General features: G+C 54.8%; 1 protein-coding gene and 1 long non-coding RNA gene across 2 annotated transcripts in view; both read left to right on the top strand.

The window, feature by feature from the left end:
• DLG3 (discs large MAGUK scaffold protein 3) overlaps positions 1–13,793 on the top strand; it is a 55,284-nt gene that overhangs the window by 121 nt on the left and 41,370 nt on the right. The window contains 3 exon segments of the mRNA XM_042824958.1: positions 1,624–1,755; positions 4,347–4,465; positions 5,278–5,421. Of these exon segments, the coding sequence (XP_042680892.1) occupies positions 1,624–1,755; positions 4,347–4,465; positions 5,278–5,421 (395 nt within the window).
• Positions 10,908–12,596, top strand: LOC122163611. Its single transcript, XR_006170011.1, has 2 exons — positions 10,908–11,186; positions 11,957–12,596. It is a non-coding gene; the product is annotated as an uncharacterized LOC122163611 (long non-coding RNA).

Genomic DNA, 13,793 nt, shown 5'->3' with positions numbered 1-13,793 from the left:
GCAGAGCTCAACAAGTGTCCGCCCCGCCGCACCGTGAGCGGGCTGTGCTGGGATAGCGGCTGCGGCTCCCGCAGGATGGAGAGCTGTGGAGTGGGGAGTCCGGCTGTGTGCCCTCCCCGGGAACGTGGGGTGCGTCCTTGTAGCAGTTGGCTATGGGGTGCTGTGTGGGTAGGGAGGTGTGTGGGTCAGGTGAGGAGGGACCCTCTGTAAGAGGGGTGCGCTCCTACAGGTGCTGTGATGCTCAGGCTGTCCTCTGGGTTTGGTATGCAGGGCCGGAGCTCCCTGTTCCTGTGTCACCCACCATGAGGGCCGGCAGGATGCGTGCTGTTCTTCCTGCACAGCTCAGGCTGGGTGAGATGGTCACACTTTGTCCAGTCTGTGTCTCAGTGTGGTAGCTGTAGTTCTCCACCTGCTTCTTTAGGCTCTGCTGATGAGGTCAGGGATGAGCGATGAAGATGACTCACAGGATGCTGGGCATTGGCTGGAGCCGTTGTCTGATGCTGCAGAGAAAAAAAGTCCTCGGTACCAATATGGGGCTGGAATGCCTGTAAAGCTCAGTGAAGGTGGAGTCCTGGAAAGTCCCTGTTCTTCCCAAAGCTGCTGCGGAGCCTAGCTCTGAGCAGGAGCGATTCATGCTTCCCCTGGCTCCTTTCTCTTCTGCTCCAGAGATGAGTCAGTGTGGCCTGGTGACACAGGCTGGACCCCAGCAGAATGAGTTGGGACAGCAGGTGGCACGCGCCCTGGCAGACACAGACCCCCTTGTTTGGTGACCTGAATTCCCCGCTGAGAGCCCCGAGACAAGCAGGACCATCCTTTCTGCATGAGTTCCTGGGTCAAAAGATGAGCTTCCAACAGCAGCGGGACGCCTCCCCCGCCGCCTCACACAGACTCCCTTTGTCTGTGGACTGCTGGGGTGACAAAGGGAAATATTCAGCAGTAGGGCTGGGACGGGCTCAAGGTCCGTGGGAGCTCCCCACCCATCTGTAATGGGTCACATCTGGGGTTGGTGCTGGATTTTGCCCAGCTATGGAACTGAGTTGGCCAGAAAAGAACAGAGCTATCCTGGTGCAGGGAGCTCGTAGCCCCATTGTTTTAAAGCTAAGGTTGTCCTACAGTTCTGGGGAGCTTGGTCACAGCAGCCTCCTGGCCAGCATCCCTCCTTCCCGGATGCATTTCCCACTGACTTAAGGCTTCATTGCATGGAGAAATTCTCACCCTTCACCTTGTAGAACTGCAAGTTTTTCTGCCCGTGGAGCTGAGCTGTTTGCAATGTCTTTGCAGCTGCCCCACTTGCACAGCCCACTCTGCTCATCTCTGCTGTGACCATCTGGACCTGCGTGGCAGAGCACGTGTTCCTAGGGGTCACACAGCCCTGTGCAATGGGGATGTGTCCAGCTCCCAAAAGCTCCTCTGTCTGGGAGGTAGCAGTGGTTCTTGGGCTGCCTGCAGGGACACTTGCATAGAAAAGCTGCTTTAGCATCTGTCCAGCTCTTAAAAGTCCAGAGCAATGAAGGCATTGCATGGATGAGCTTGGCACACTCAAGGGTGCGCTCAAGCTTTCCTAGAGGATTTCTGTCCATCTCCCAGCATTAATGCTGTGTTATTCCTGTGTCCCCTCTGCAGACACCGAACGGGCAGTGGAAATCCTGACGAGATACCAAAGCACCCTGCGTTCCCCAGAGGAACAGGAGCTGAAAGCCTCCATTGGAAAGATCTCACACATCTTCCAAAGCGAACTATTCCAGGCTCTGCTGGGTAAGCCCCTTCCTGCTGTTCTCTGGGGCATTGCAGTCAATGGGTGCTCCTGGCTGGAGCAGACCCACTCCTGGCTGCATGGTTTCTCATAGGACATAAATTTTGGAGCTATGTCGGAGGTGATCCCAGTGTAACCAAGGCTGCAATAAAGGCACAAAGCAGAGGATTTATGCATTAAAGCACAGAAGTGATGTGGGGAGAATAAAGCTGGAAGGGTCAGGTCTGTGCTTGGTGTCACATGGAGGGAGGTGGCACAGCGGTCCCGCTGTCCTGTCCACACCAACCAACACCAGGGAGTGCCACTTGGTTGCTGGTGACCTTTTCAACTGGTTGAGCAGGATATTAGTTCCCGGGACAGAGCCAGCTTTCACTTGATGTGTTTACCTAACGAGGAATTTGCATTAATTGCTTCCTCCCCCGTCCCTTGAGTGCGTTGTTTGTGAATTCCTCTGTTCTTGTGCAGCCCTGCGTGATGCTGCAGCTCACTGCTCACACGTGGACCGCTCGGTGTCCTCAGCCCCATCCCCATGGGCGCACAGGGATGAGTGACACTGACGTGTGGAGGGCAAAGTGCTCCTATTCCATCTGCTTTTCACCCACCCTTCTCCCAGTGGGCTGCTGTACCTCGGGAGTTTGCTTGGAGCTGCAGGGCTGGGTCAGGGTGTTTGCAGGGTGTGCTGCGCCTACGCCTGCACCTGTGCTCCCCTTCCCATGGCACGGGGTGCTGCTGCCTCTGTTCTCTCCTGTGCTCTCAGCAGCACCTGCTTGGTTGGTGTTTTTTTTTTGGGGGGGGGAGGAGGCACAGTTAGGCAAACACATGAGGCTGATACACAGTCATCTTCAACTTGTGCTTCTGCAGGTAATGCTCTCCTAAGACGTATGTTAAGCTTGAGCACCAAAGCGTGTTTACTGGTAGCAGAGCTACTGGAAGTGCCAAATGGCACGGTGCTTCACATGTTGTTCCACATGAAAAATGCAAGGGGTGGGGCCTCCAGGGCACTTCTTTAGAAATAAGCTGCTTTGTGAACTCAGACTCTGCTCCTGGGCTGTTGGGGATGCAGCGTGCATGGGGCTGGGTGCTGTGTTGCTGTGGCTTTGCTCTGCTGGATGCTGTTCCCCTACAGCCTTCCCCTACAGCCTCCTTTCCCTACAGCCTCTTGCATCCTAACAAAAGGTTCATCTGTTTGATGCAGGGAGCCTAGGAGGAAAGTGTTAGAGTTGCTCTTCCTTACTGGATTCAGAGGGGATTTACACTGCCAACAAACGGGCACCAGCCTGTAAGGCGGAACGTGGGGCTTCCCAGCACCCCGTCCCCAAGGCTCCCCATTGCCCCACTGTGTCATTCTTGCCTCAGACAGGGACACCAGCAGTGGTGTTCTCCTGTGATGGAGCCATCCAAATCCTGTGTTCATTTTCGGGAACTCTGGTGCATTCCAAGTGTAATCCACGCAGCCAGGAGCCCTGTTACGCAAGCACTATTTTCATAAGCAGAGGGAGAGATGTTTTTGCACAAAAACAAAGTCTGTCTGTCCGGCTGTGGGATGAACATTGGCTGTAACCTCAGGGCTGACAACTTCAGGGGCAGCTTTTGCCATCAGAGGTGCACCTGGGGACTGGCATCTGTGCACCCCTCCTTTCTCTTCCTCTGGCCGCTGGGTTTCTTGCAGGGCACCCTTTGCCAAGCACCAGATTCTGGAAAATCTGTTAAAGATGGTTTGACAAACTCTCTGGAGCCTTTGGTTCCCTTTGGGGCTGCTGCAGAATCAAAGTAGCCAGACCCATTAAGGTTGGAAAAGACCACTTAAACCCACCCGCTCCAACCCATCCCCACCATGCCCAGTAAACCGGAGGAGCTCCCCAGGCTCCTCTGCAGCAAACACAGAAAATGAATTTGTTTTCCCTACTGTGGCTTTCCTCCCTCTGAGTGCTTCTTTCCGCCCAGCCCCTTTCTGGCCCCGCAGCCCTGACCGCCTCCAGTCTCCCGTGTGCTGTCAGGATTTATGACTCTGCCATGCTGCATGCAAGACATTCACCAAACCCCCTCAGCCGACCTCTTGGCGTGGTACATTTAACCTGGCAGCATTTACCATCCTCTCTGGTTTTCTCACTTGAACACGGTTTCAGCTATTTAGGAGCATACCTTTTCCCATTCAAAGCCCCCTTTTCCTGCAGTGCTTTCCTCCTTTTTGCCATGTAACATCCACCAACCGACGCTGCACGCGTGCTCTGATGTCACGATGCAGAGCCTTTAAATAGGCTTTGCTGCTTCCCACCCTCTTTGTCACCCCTTCCAGTTTCTTTCTGAAGATCTTCTCACTTTTTCTGTAGTTTCCCTTCTGAAATTAAACACTTAAACGCGGCGATGTGAGATTTGCTGCTCCTGCAGCATTGGGCTGGGGCTGCTGCATGTTTCCATTAGGAAGTGCAGCAGCCCCACTGCTTCCTGCACTGCTTCCCGTGGGTCGGATGGAGAGGGGATGATGCTCCTGGCAGAGTTGGGAGGGGGCACTTGCAGACCCTGCACCCAATGCAGGGCACTGGCACTACACTTTCTGCCCACTCCTGATGATGTTTCTTGTGCTGTTTTGCAGATATCCACGAATTCTACGACTTCACACTGCGCTCAGCACCCCTGCAGCCTCCCAGCCCAGCAGTGCATCGTGGCACAGCCCAGCACCTCAGCCCCAGAGAGCCCCACGGCCCCCCCGAGGTAAGAGCCGCTCCATTCCCTGCAAAGGGGACAGTTTGGCATCGGCTCCAATGCCAGCAGCGTGTTTCCACACCTCCTCTGTCACAGCTTGCCTCAATAATTAGGCAACATCTCTCATTCATGAGCGTTAATTGAATTATTCCTAATGCAAACGACTTCAGCTCTAGCTCTGCTTTCTGCTGTGGGTTACTGGGGCTCTGATTGAGCTACCTTGCAAGCTGCTTTTGATAACTGAAGTTAGGCCTTTCAAGTTTCCTTTTTCAGGATTTTTTCCAGTTCTCTGATAACTTCCACGTCTCTTATTTGCATTCTCTTTAATTTCCAACAGTCTTTTAAGCAATACCAGGCAGAGAGACAGCGACTGAGCAATAGGCTCCGAGTTGTCTCACAGGCACAAAAGCAAATTGAATTGCCTTGATGGGGTAGGGGCAGTTTTGCTTTTCCAGGCCTGCTCCAATCCTTACCTCACAGCTCTGGATCTGGTCTATGGCATTGGATGAGTTTTCAGCGGGTTTATGACTTATTTCTGTAGCTACAGACACCAGGATCCTATTTAGTTTTCTGGGGCTGCAAGAGACCCTTTCTCAGCAGTGCGGTCCGCCTGCCCAAGCACACGGACACCATCACATCCCTCCTTCTTTCCCCAGAGATGCACAGAGACATCTCACACTGCTGGAACATAGAATGGGTTGAATTGGAAGGGACCTAAAATCATCCACCAACAGCCAACAGCGGGGTCTCCCTGCCCTGTATGCATCCCAGGGGCTCGCAGCCCTCCCCTACCCACCTCTATGTCCCGGGTCTCATTGCAGCCACCAGCCCAGGATGGTGAGCAAAGGCTGCTGGCGGTGACACCGGGGACTCCCCCAAGGCTGGTGAGGGTGACAGCACGCCGGACGGAGGCACCGACCAGCGTCTGCAGCCTGGTGCTGGGCTCCCGCAGTGCCCTGCCACAGGTGAGCCCCCGCACCGCGTCCCACCCGGCCACCGGCTGCCACCGCGGGGGCAGCACCGGGGCTGCGTGCCCATAGCACTGCGGGATGGGGCTGGGAAGGTGCCTGGGGCTGGCGTTTCCTTGGGCTCTTCCCATTGGGACGGTGATGCTCAGGCTGGGAAGCGTGGCAATAACACTAACAGCATCCCCGCGCTTTAGCGCTCGTGTGGTCCAGTGTCAGCGGTGGGAAGGCAGATGGACGCGGCGCAGGATGGAAATCCTCCCAGCCCCGTCCCCATATATCTCCATCTTACTCCCACCTCGCGTATTTTCACCTTTTTCTCCAAGCTCCTCAATGGCAGGTCCATTCCTCAGCATACCAGGAGCATTTCTCTGCTGTTTGCCATCTATCTGGATGTGGGTCGTAAATCTCAGCTCCCTCCTGGTGTGAGCGCGTCGCGTGGGCTCCATTCCTGATGTTGGTTGTAGGGACGAGTGAAGGGCAAAATGCACTGTGAGCCTTTAGGGAGGGATGGAGTGGCTGTGATGGATGGAGCTCACCAGACGTAAAATAACACGAAGGCTTTGTTTTTCTTGGCACAGCTTTAATCAGTCCTTGTTTGCTAGCTTGGATTCTTCTTCCAAATTATTTTAAATGTGAAAATCACACTGCTGCTTTTCTTCCCGTTTTAAATGTTTCCCTTCTCACTTTAGACTGCAATAAAATGGGTGATGCCCCATTTTTTTTTCCTTACTGTTGAATTTCTCCTTTTCCTCTCCCTCCTCTCTGCGTCTTCAAACACTCACCAAATCCTTATCAGTGCTGGAATATTGGGGACTGTGATTAAATGGAGACAAGAGGTGCAGTCTGCAATCAGCCCGCCCTTGGTGGTGGTCTCAGCAGTAAAAACTTTGCACATGCTGGCAATTCACCTGTTTTTATTACTTCATCCACTGGGATTTCAAATGGAGCCTTCCTCTTTGTGTTCCACCCTGGTGTCCCTGGGCTGCACTCCTGGATGTGGGGCAAGAATCTACAAGCACAGCATTCAGCCTCACACACCTGGCTGAGATGCAGACACCTCCCCTTGATTTTGAGACATGGTGGGGAATCTGCTGTGTGATAATCTGGCTCTCCTGATGGTTATTTATCCTTTCCATTAAAAATGTGCACTTTACTGCTAGCCTGGATTCCTCTCTCTTTAGCTCCCAGCCCCAGGAGGTTTTGCTGCCTTTGTTTGCCAGGATAAAGGGCCACAGCAATCAGAACTGTTCCCAACATGTCGGTATTTATAGATGCGTCTGTGTTCCCTCTTAACTTTCCCTTAGATAAACTAAACAGATTGGCTTCCTCACTCGCTCAGTGTTGTTCCAGCCCTGAAATCGTTCCTGTCATTCTTTTCTGAAGTATTCCTTTTCTTTTCAACCTCCTCCTTGTCTGGGGTCAGGTTGGGGTGATGGGCGCCTTCAGCCAGAGCACTCACACCCACACTTTTTCCTTTTTCCAACCTGGATGGATGCAGAGCAGGGGCCTGGAGGGAAGACCTTTGGGATGTTGCTGTGCAGTGCTTGGTCGTGCTTGGGGCTCTTCTGTCCATGGGGCAGCTCTTGTGGGCACAGGGACCAAGCAGTGCAGGAAGCTTGGAGCAGTGCAGGCTCGGAGCTGCTCCTCTCCAAAGGCACAACCGAACTGAAAACATCCCAAGCTGGGAGGTGAAGGGTTGGCCATGGAGATGAGCCCCATCCCTCAGCTGTCCTCATCTGAACATCATCATTATTGCTGAAGACCCGCTTTGTCCTGCATCCCTGTATGCAGGATGTCATGGGACTGGATGACCCTCCACACCCAACTCCTGCCCAGCTATTTGGTGGCTTCTTGTTCCTGGCTTTTGGTGCTGTATTTCTAAAGCACTTGAGTTGCAAATGGCACTTAGAAGAATGGAGGAAGCTTTTATAATAGATTATAATCAATGATAATAGGGCACTTGGGCGCCAAGGCAGGGCAGAGCAGCTGCATCCCTTGTGCTATCAGCCCACGAGCAAGGGCTTCAGTGGATATCTCACAGCTGAGAAGAGGCAAGGAGACAAGCTGGCATGTCTTGCCTGCTTCTCTTACTGCATCCATCATTGTAAATAAGTTTTCTGTTGTCCTGGCTCCAGCCTCTCCCCTGCCTGCAGTGGTAATGGCAGAGTGGAAGTGACTGTAACCTGCCTTAGTCAGGAAGGCGCACGAGAAACGAATGGCCTGTCTGCACCAATGCTTCCAGGAACAGGAAATGTTCTGTCTGCTGGCACAGCTCCGTGCACTCCGAGCAGCCCCGTGCCGTGCAAATGGCTGCTGCTCAGGAAGCAGGACCGGCACACACAACGTCGGTGTGCTTCGGAGGCTGAAGCCGTCCCTCCATGGAATCCATCCCTCCATGAAAGCGATGTTCAGCCCACAGAGGGATGCAGATAGTTGCAACACCCCGTGGATGCACAATCCTGCACGCTCTGTGGGGTTTTATCAGCCAAATCCTCCGCGTCAGCCTTTCTCTGCTTTAGTTTTTGGGGCTTCAGTGCGGGGAACCCGAGGCTGTTCCTGCAGCGCTGCTCGCCTGCGCCCAGGGGGTGGCAGGAAGGCTTCGTCTCTTTGAAAGCATCATCCTCACCCTCCCACCCCCCTCTCCCGGCTCGGGGAGCAGAGAGCAGCCAGCTGGAGCGATGAATGCAGGAGGAACAATACCGTTGATGAGCAGAAACGCTGCGCCTGCGAGGGAGCGCTGCTCGGCCCCTCACGGAGCCGCTCTGACTTCATCTCTGTCACCGTGCCACCGCAGCCTGCCCTGCGCGTCCCTCCCCGCACGGCGATGCCGATCCCAACAGGCGATGCTGAGTGCCAGCAGCTCTCAGAGTGAAGGAGGAGCTGCTTCAGCAAGCGGTTGTGCCTCGTGTGCTTCTGCATTGCCGGTGGATGGGAAACCTTGCCCGCAGAGGTGCTGCCTCTCACCTAGCCGTGGGCGCATGGGAGTGTGCCCCCGTGTGCCAGCTGGAGGCTGTTTTGGCAAAGGCCAAAAATGTCCCCTTCCTGCCATCGCAGGGAGGACGTGGCCTAGCCATGCAGGCTCTCAGGAACTCCCTCCCTGCTGCTGTCAGTGCTGAAGAAGATGCACGTTTCTGCCCTGACCCCCAGCTCGGGGGCTGCCCCGTCAGCACCACCAGGCTTGTCTGCTTCCCCTCGAATGCCAAAGCACTGAGGATGTCCATCTGTCTGTCCATCCGTCTGCTGTCACTCAGCCATGCACATCAGCCCTTGCAGCACAGACACCCAGCTGGGCAGCCGCTGCCCGCGTCTGGAGGATGCTGCTGTGAAAAGGGGATTTCAGCATGGGCTGTGTCAGGGAGAGCTGTCACTTCGGTGGACGTTTTGGGGTTGAATGGCTTCAGCTTTACTAGAGGCTCTTGCTATTCTTGCTGCAGAGATGAACAAGGAGATGCTTAGACTTCAGTTCTCCCAGCTCGATGTACAGCTTTAGCAAAGGATGAATTTGATGGAGCCACCAGCCTGTCAAACACAGATCACGTGGAGCCATCTGTTCCTGCTCTATTCAGGGACTTTCTGTCTAAAACCAGTGGCAAAAGGAAGATCCACAGCAGGCTGTAAGGCTTTTCTGGCTATGCAGCACAGGAGGGTTCTGCTGGGGATGGGGCTGTTGGTCTGTCCATTCATTCAAGTCATCGTTGCTGTTTGGCAGTTATTTTGTTTGGTAATAGTACGAGCGCGTGCAGTGCTGGGGTTGCCCCATAGACAGCTATGCTTTCATCACTCAGCTGCTCTCTGAGTCCATCTTTCCAGATCCGTGCTTCATTGACCTCCTCAGAGCAGGGGGCATTATGTAAGCATTGAGATTCAAGCTTTCCCAGGGCTTAGCTCTGAAAGCAGGAGCTGAGACCACCTGAGCAGGATGGGGACTGAAGTACCTTTGATGCTGGTCTCTGGAGGCCGATTATAAATCAGGTGTGTTTCTGCAAAGCAAATGGGCTCCCCTCTCCATTTTGTCAAAGGAACAAACTGGGCTGGAAGGCAGAGCCTGGTAGGCCAGCTGCTTCCTAGCTGGAGCCTTCCAAACGTTTCTGCATCTTAATGGTGTCGGGAAGGATGGAATCAGAATGGTGGTGAAAGAGGCATCACCAGTGCTGTTATAAATAGAGCAGCCGTGATAACTGCTCAGGAGGGTTTTTAGTCTTTGGGATTTGGAGGATAAGCTCTGAGCTGTGCTGAGAGGTCCATTATCTGTGGCTTTTGTAGGAGATAGGGGAATCTGCAGGGGAATGAGGGCAGTGGATGAGTGCAGGTTTGGGAATTGTCCCTTTTGTGAATCTGAGTGTGACCCTGTTTTAAGGCTTTCTGCTACGTGCTGCTGCCTCTTGCACTGCTCTGCCTGCTCCAAAGTGGTTGCACCACACGTGGCTGCAGCAATGGTTTCAGGCCAACCCAGAGCCCTGCTGCAGGGATGCACGGATTCACTCCAGCACCCGTTGTAACCACGCAGCCTGCAAGCATTCAGCATCGTGCAAGAACTTTGCTGGCTTTGCACCTAAGAAATCGTTCCAAGCATTGAGATTCAGGCAAAGGACCCCTGTGCTCTGTGGCCTAGATAGCTCTCAGGGCTGGCACAGCTCAGGCATTCTGGTGCCCGCAGCACTGGCATACAGAGCATTGTGTCCAGCCTCACCATCAGGCACCCACCTGTGCATACCCGGAGCTGGACTCAGCTCTGCCAGCGTCACAGCCATGTCCTGCCACATGTCTCTTCCCCTTTCAGGGTCATTTTCAGACTGGGTCACTTCGCAGCCAGGTTCCTGCAGATCACATGCAGGAGAGTTTGCATAAAGCAGCCAAGGGGAGGATGCACTGAGGTGCTAGGGAGGCACAGCCTGCTCCTGAGCCGGCATCATCACTGATGCCATCAGGTCCCTGCGTGCCATGTTGCTGTGTCCCATGCATGCAGGGGCGTGTTTTGTAAGCTCTCTCAAGGTGTTTTTACAGGGAGGTTTTGTGCCTTTTTGGAGCTGTAGGAGTGTGTTCGTGGGGCTGGTTTGGTGCAAGAGTGTGGCAATAGAGCCTCTGTCCCAGTTCTCTGCTGTCACACATCCATGAGCCTCCCACAACAGCCAGACCCTGGGACCTGAGCTGCTGTGTCCCAGCCTGCAGGTGGGGAGAGTCACCTGTCACCCCGGGCTTGTGCCAGGTGGGTCAGTGCTGACACACGGCTGTCTGTCAGTGCGTCTGTGCCTCTGTCAGCCTGAGCTGCACCTTCTGTCTGCCCCACGCGTGGGCGCACGTTTCAAGGTCACCTCAGGGCTTCCTAAACACTCCTTTCTGCTCTTTGCGTGCAGGCGACGGAGGGGAAGAGTTTAAAAGAGACACTGCGCCTTTAAGAGAGGCCCATGAGCCGGCTGCGGCCCTGCGGCACGGCCGCTGATTGGCTGAGCGGCGGGCAGGCGGGCGGGGGGCGGGGACAGCCATTCAGAAACTCCGAGCTGCACTCGCTCCCTTAAAGGGGACGCGGCGGTGCAGAAATGTAGGGCCGAGCCGGGGCGGTCGACCACCTGCCGTTCATCGGGGCTGGTTCTGGTCACCGCTGGGTCCCCACGTACAACAGAACGCTGCTACCCTGGATGGCTGACCGCCCTGACCCGCTGATTATAGGGACAATGCAAGTGGGCACCCGGAGCCCATGGGACGTGGCAGTGCTTTATTGCCATGCCTGTGCAGAACTGAGTCATGTTAATATTTAATTCGAGGTAAGGGCCTTTTCCCTGTTTTTATGGGCTTCCAGCTGTGCCTTTGACGCTTAAAACTGCAGTTTAGCTCTGAAATGCATGATATGATTCCCCTGTGGCTATGCATTGCAGACCACCCCAAAGCCCTCTGCCCTGTGAGCAGGAGTGTGAGCTTCAGGGCAGGAGCTGAGCAGAGAGGCTGCGTCCATGCACCATGCCCACTGCAATTGCTTGCTGCTAAACAGAGCCTCTGCACAAAGAGAACTCAGGCTGTTCCATGGGGACCTACTGTTGGTCCCCGGCGTGAAGCTGTGGTGCTCAGCACCATCAGCAAAGCAGGGAATATTTCATAGCTCGTTTGCTGCGATTGCAACTGCGGAAGGCAGCTCTTGATGCTGATCGAAGAGCCTCATGAAGTTGCTGCCACAAGAGAGGAGATGGAACTGTGGCACTGGGCAGTGGATCAGCGCTCATTAATAAAATGAAAACAGTTTTGCCCTGGAGGAGAATTAATTTGTTTGGCAACTGTGCCAAGAGCGCTGAGAGCTCAGGATCCCATCCTCCACAGCGTTACAAGGGTGATACCTTCCATTAACCCCTATGCTCTAGCTAGTGCATGGCTTTGGAGCAGCGGCGGTCGCGCTGGGGGCCGAGCACACTGCAAGCATCCTCCATTCCTAGGAAAGCTGCAGGTGAACCAAACCCTTCTGAGCTGGCTCCAATCCCTTCTTTCACGCTGACCTTGCAGTGGTCGGTGCCCATCCCTCACACTTGCCTTCCTCTTCCCGCAGGACTTCGTGTGAGAGGAAGGAAGTGACGGCAGGGGCTGAGATGCCGGCAGCTCCCACTAAAGCCGCGCCACCTTCGTGCCGTGTAAATAGCACCAGCTCTGGGATTTCTTGATGCTTTGCTGAAATTAGCACCTGAAAAAAAGAGCAGCTGCCAAAGCCACATTTAAATAAGACGGGCAGGCTTTGGTAGGAAGAGGAGAGCGGGTTGGAGAGTGCTTGGGTTCCTTGAAGTGCATTTGGCCCCACACCGACCTCCTCATGAGCCTGGTAACGCATCCTGAGCCCCACACGGTGCTTCAGGGAGCAGTGCAGGCAGCAACCAGGATTATAATCCTCTTGGTTGGGGCTGGCAGATGACACGTGTGGCTCATCATAAATGAGGAGGAATGAAGCAACCCTCGCACCAAGGACAGAACAGAGCTAAAGCAGGAAAAGCAGGCGGGGAGGTGCAAGATGGGGAGGACTCTGTGAGGCTCAAGGGAAGTATGGGGCCTCTGTCTGTATGTGGCAATGGGATACCTATAGATAAGTGAGCTGGGGGAGGAAGCAGGAGGTGCAGGCATAGACTTGCTAGAGGAAAAACAGAGCCAGTGCTTCTCTTAATTGTTTATTTCAGTTCTTATTAAAGCATTTTTCCCTACCAGGTCTCGTCCTTTGCTTTCACACTCTCTCCTCTAAGTGAAAGCCCATGTCCTTACCTGTCCTCACTGCAGGACTGAGTGAACAGAGCCACATCAGGAGCAGGGCAGCGTGCACATTCTGGGCACATCCCTAATGCTGGAGTGACCCAGATCTCAGAGGTTCTGGGTAGCCAAGATGGACTTTGTCCCTCAATGCTCAGGCAGCAGTTGCTGACCGCCTGCCCATTCCTACAAGGCTTGCTGTGGTCTGTGTATAGCAGTCCCTTGCCCCTTACAGCTGTCCTAAGCTTCAAGCCAGGGGATTTCAGTGTGAACGTGTCACAGCTCCGTGTCATCAGGAGCAGCATATGACTGTAGCATCCACGCTGTAACAGAGGCAACTTGGGCAGCCCAGAGGCAGTGAATTGCAGCCAGTGCTGGGGAGGACGGACTGCACCACACAGTGAGGACTCAGGGCTCCTGGAACAACACGGATCTTATTACAGCTGTTAATAATTAGAAGGCCAGGCTCAGCTTTTCCTTAATGAGTCAGATAAGGTTTTCTGCAGTGGTCTTCCTTTCTACCCTTTGAGTTGTGAGAGTGACTCCCTTCTGATCTTTTGCGCCAGAAGCGTGGAACCGCTGAGATGCCCTTCTGCACAAGTGAGGATTTCAGCAGCCTCAAACACTCTGCTCTTACCATCCTCTGATAGAAGTAGTTGGAAGGCCCAGCGAAGGCCCTAGGTGTTTCTACACTCCAAAAAGGGGCTCACAGGCAGCAACTTCAGGGTGCGGTGCAGGAGTGCACAGTAACAGAGCACAGCGGGATGAGAGCTGATGTGGGGATGCACCTGAGTGTGCAGAGCAGGGGATGGGGATGGGGTGAGGACAGCTGCAAGCAAGACAGGGAACTGTTGAGCAAAGGGTTTCTGGATTCCCACAAGCACGAGGTGCTGGGGAGCAGCGGGGCACGAAGCGGGGCTGAGCAGGCCGTGGGGCTGCACGGCACGGCGTCTTGCGGGCGGGTTTTGGCACTGCTGCCGGAGTAGAAACTGCCCTTCGGTTGCGGGAACCCCCGGCCGCGCTGCCCCTCATCCCCCGCCTTTCCCCGGCGGCGCTCCGGGGGCGGCGGTGCGGGGCGGTGCGCGGAGGCTCCGCGGCGCAGATTGGCGGGGAGCGGCGGGGAGAGGCGGAGGATGCTCCGCGCCGCCGCAGGT

This window comes from Centrocercus urophasianus, unplaced genomic scaffold (genome assembly GCF_019232065.1).
Source record: "Centrocercus urophasianus isolate 14NV4802_14NV808 unplaced genomic scaffold, USGS_Curo_1.0 seq_24, whole genome shotgun sequence".
Taxonomy (NCBI): domain Eukaryota; kingdom Metazoa; phylum Chordata; class Aves; order Galliformes; family Phasianidae; genus Centrocercus; species Centrocercus urophasianus.
Note: the sequence above shows the minus strand (reverse complement) of the source record. Positions and strands in the feature narration are given on the sequence as shown.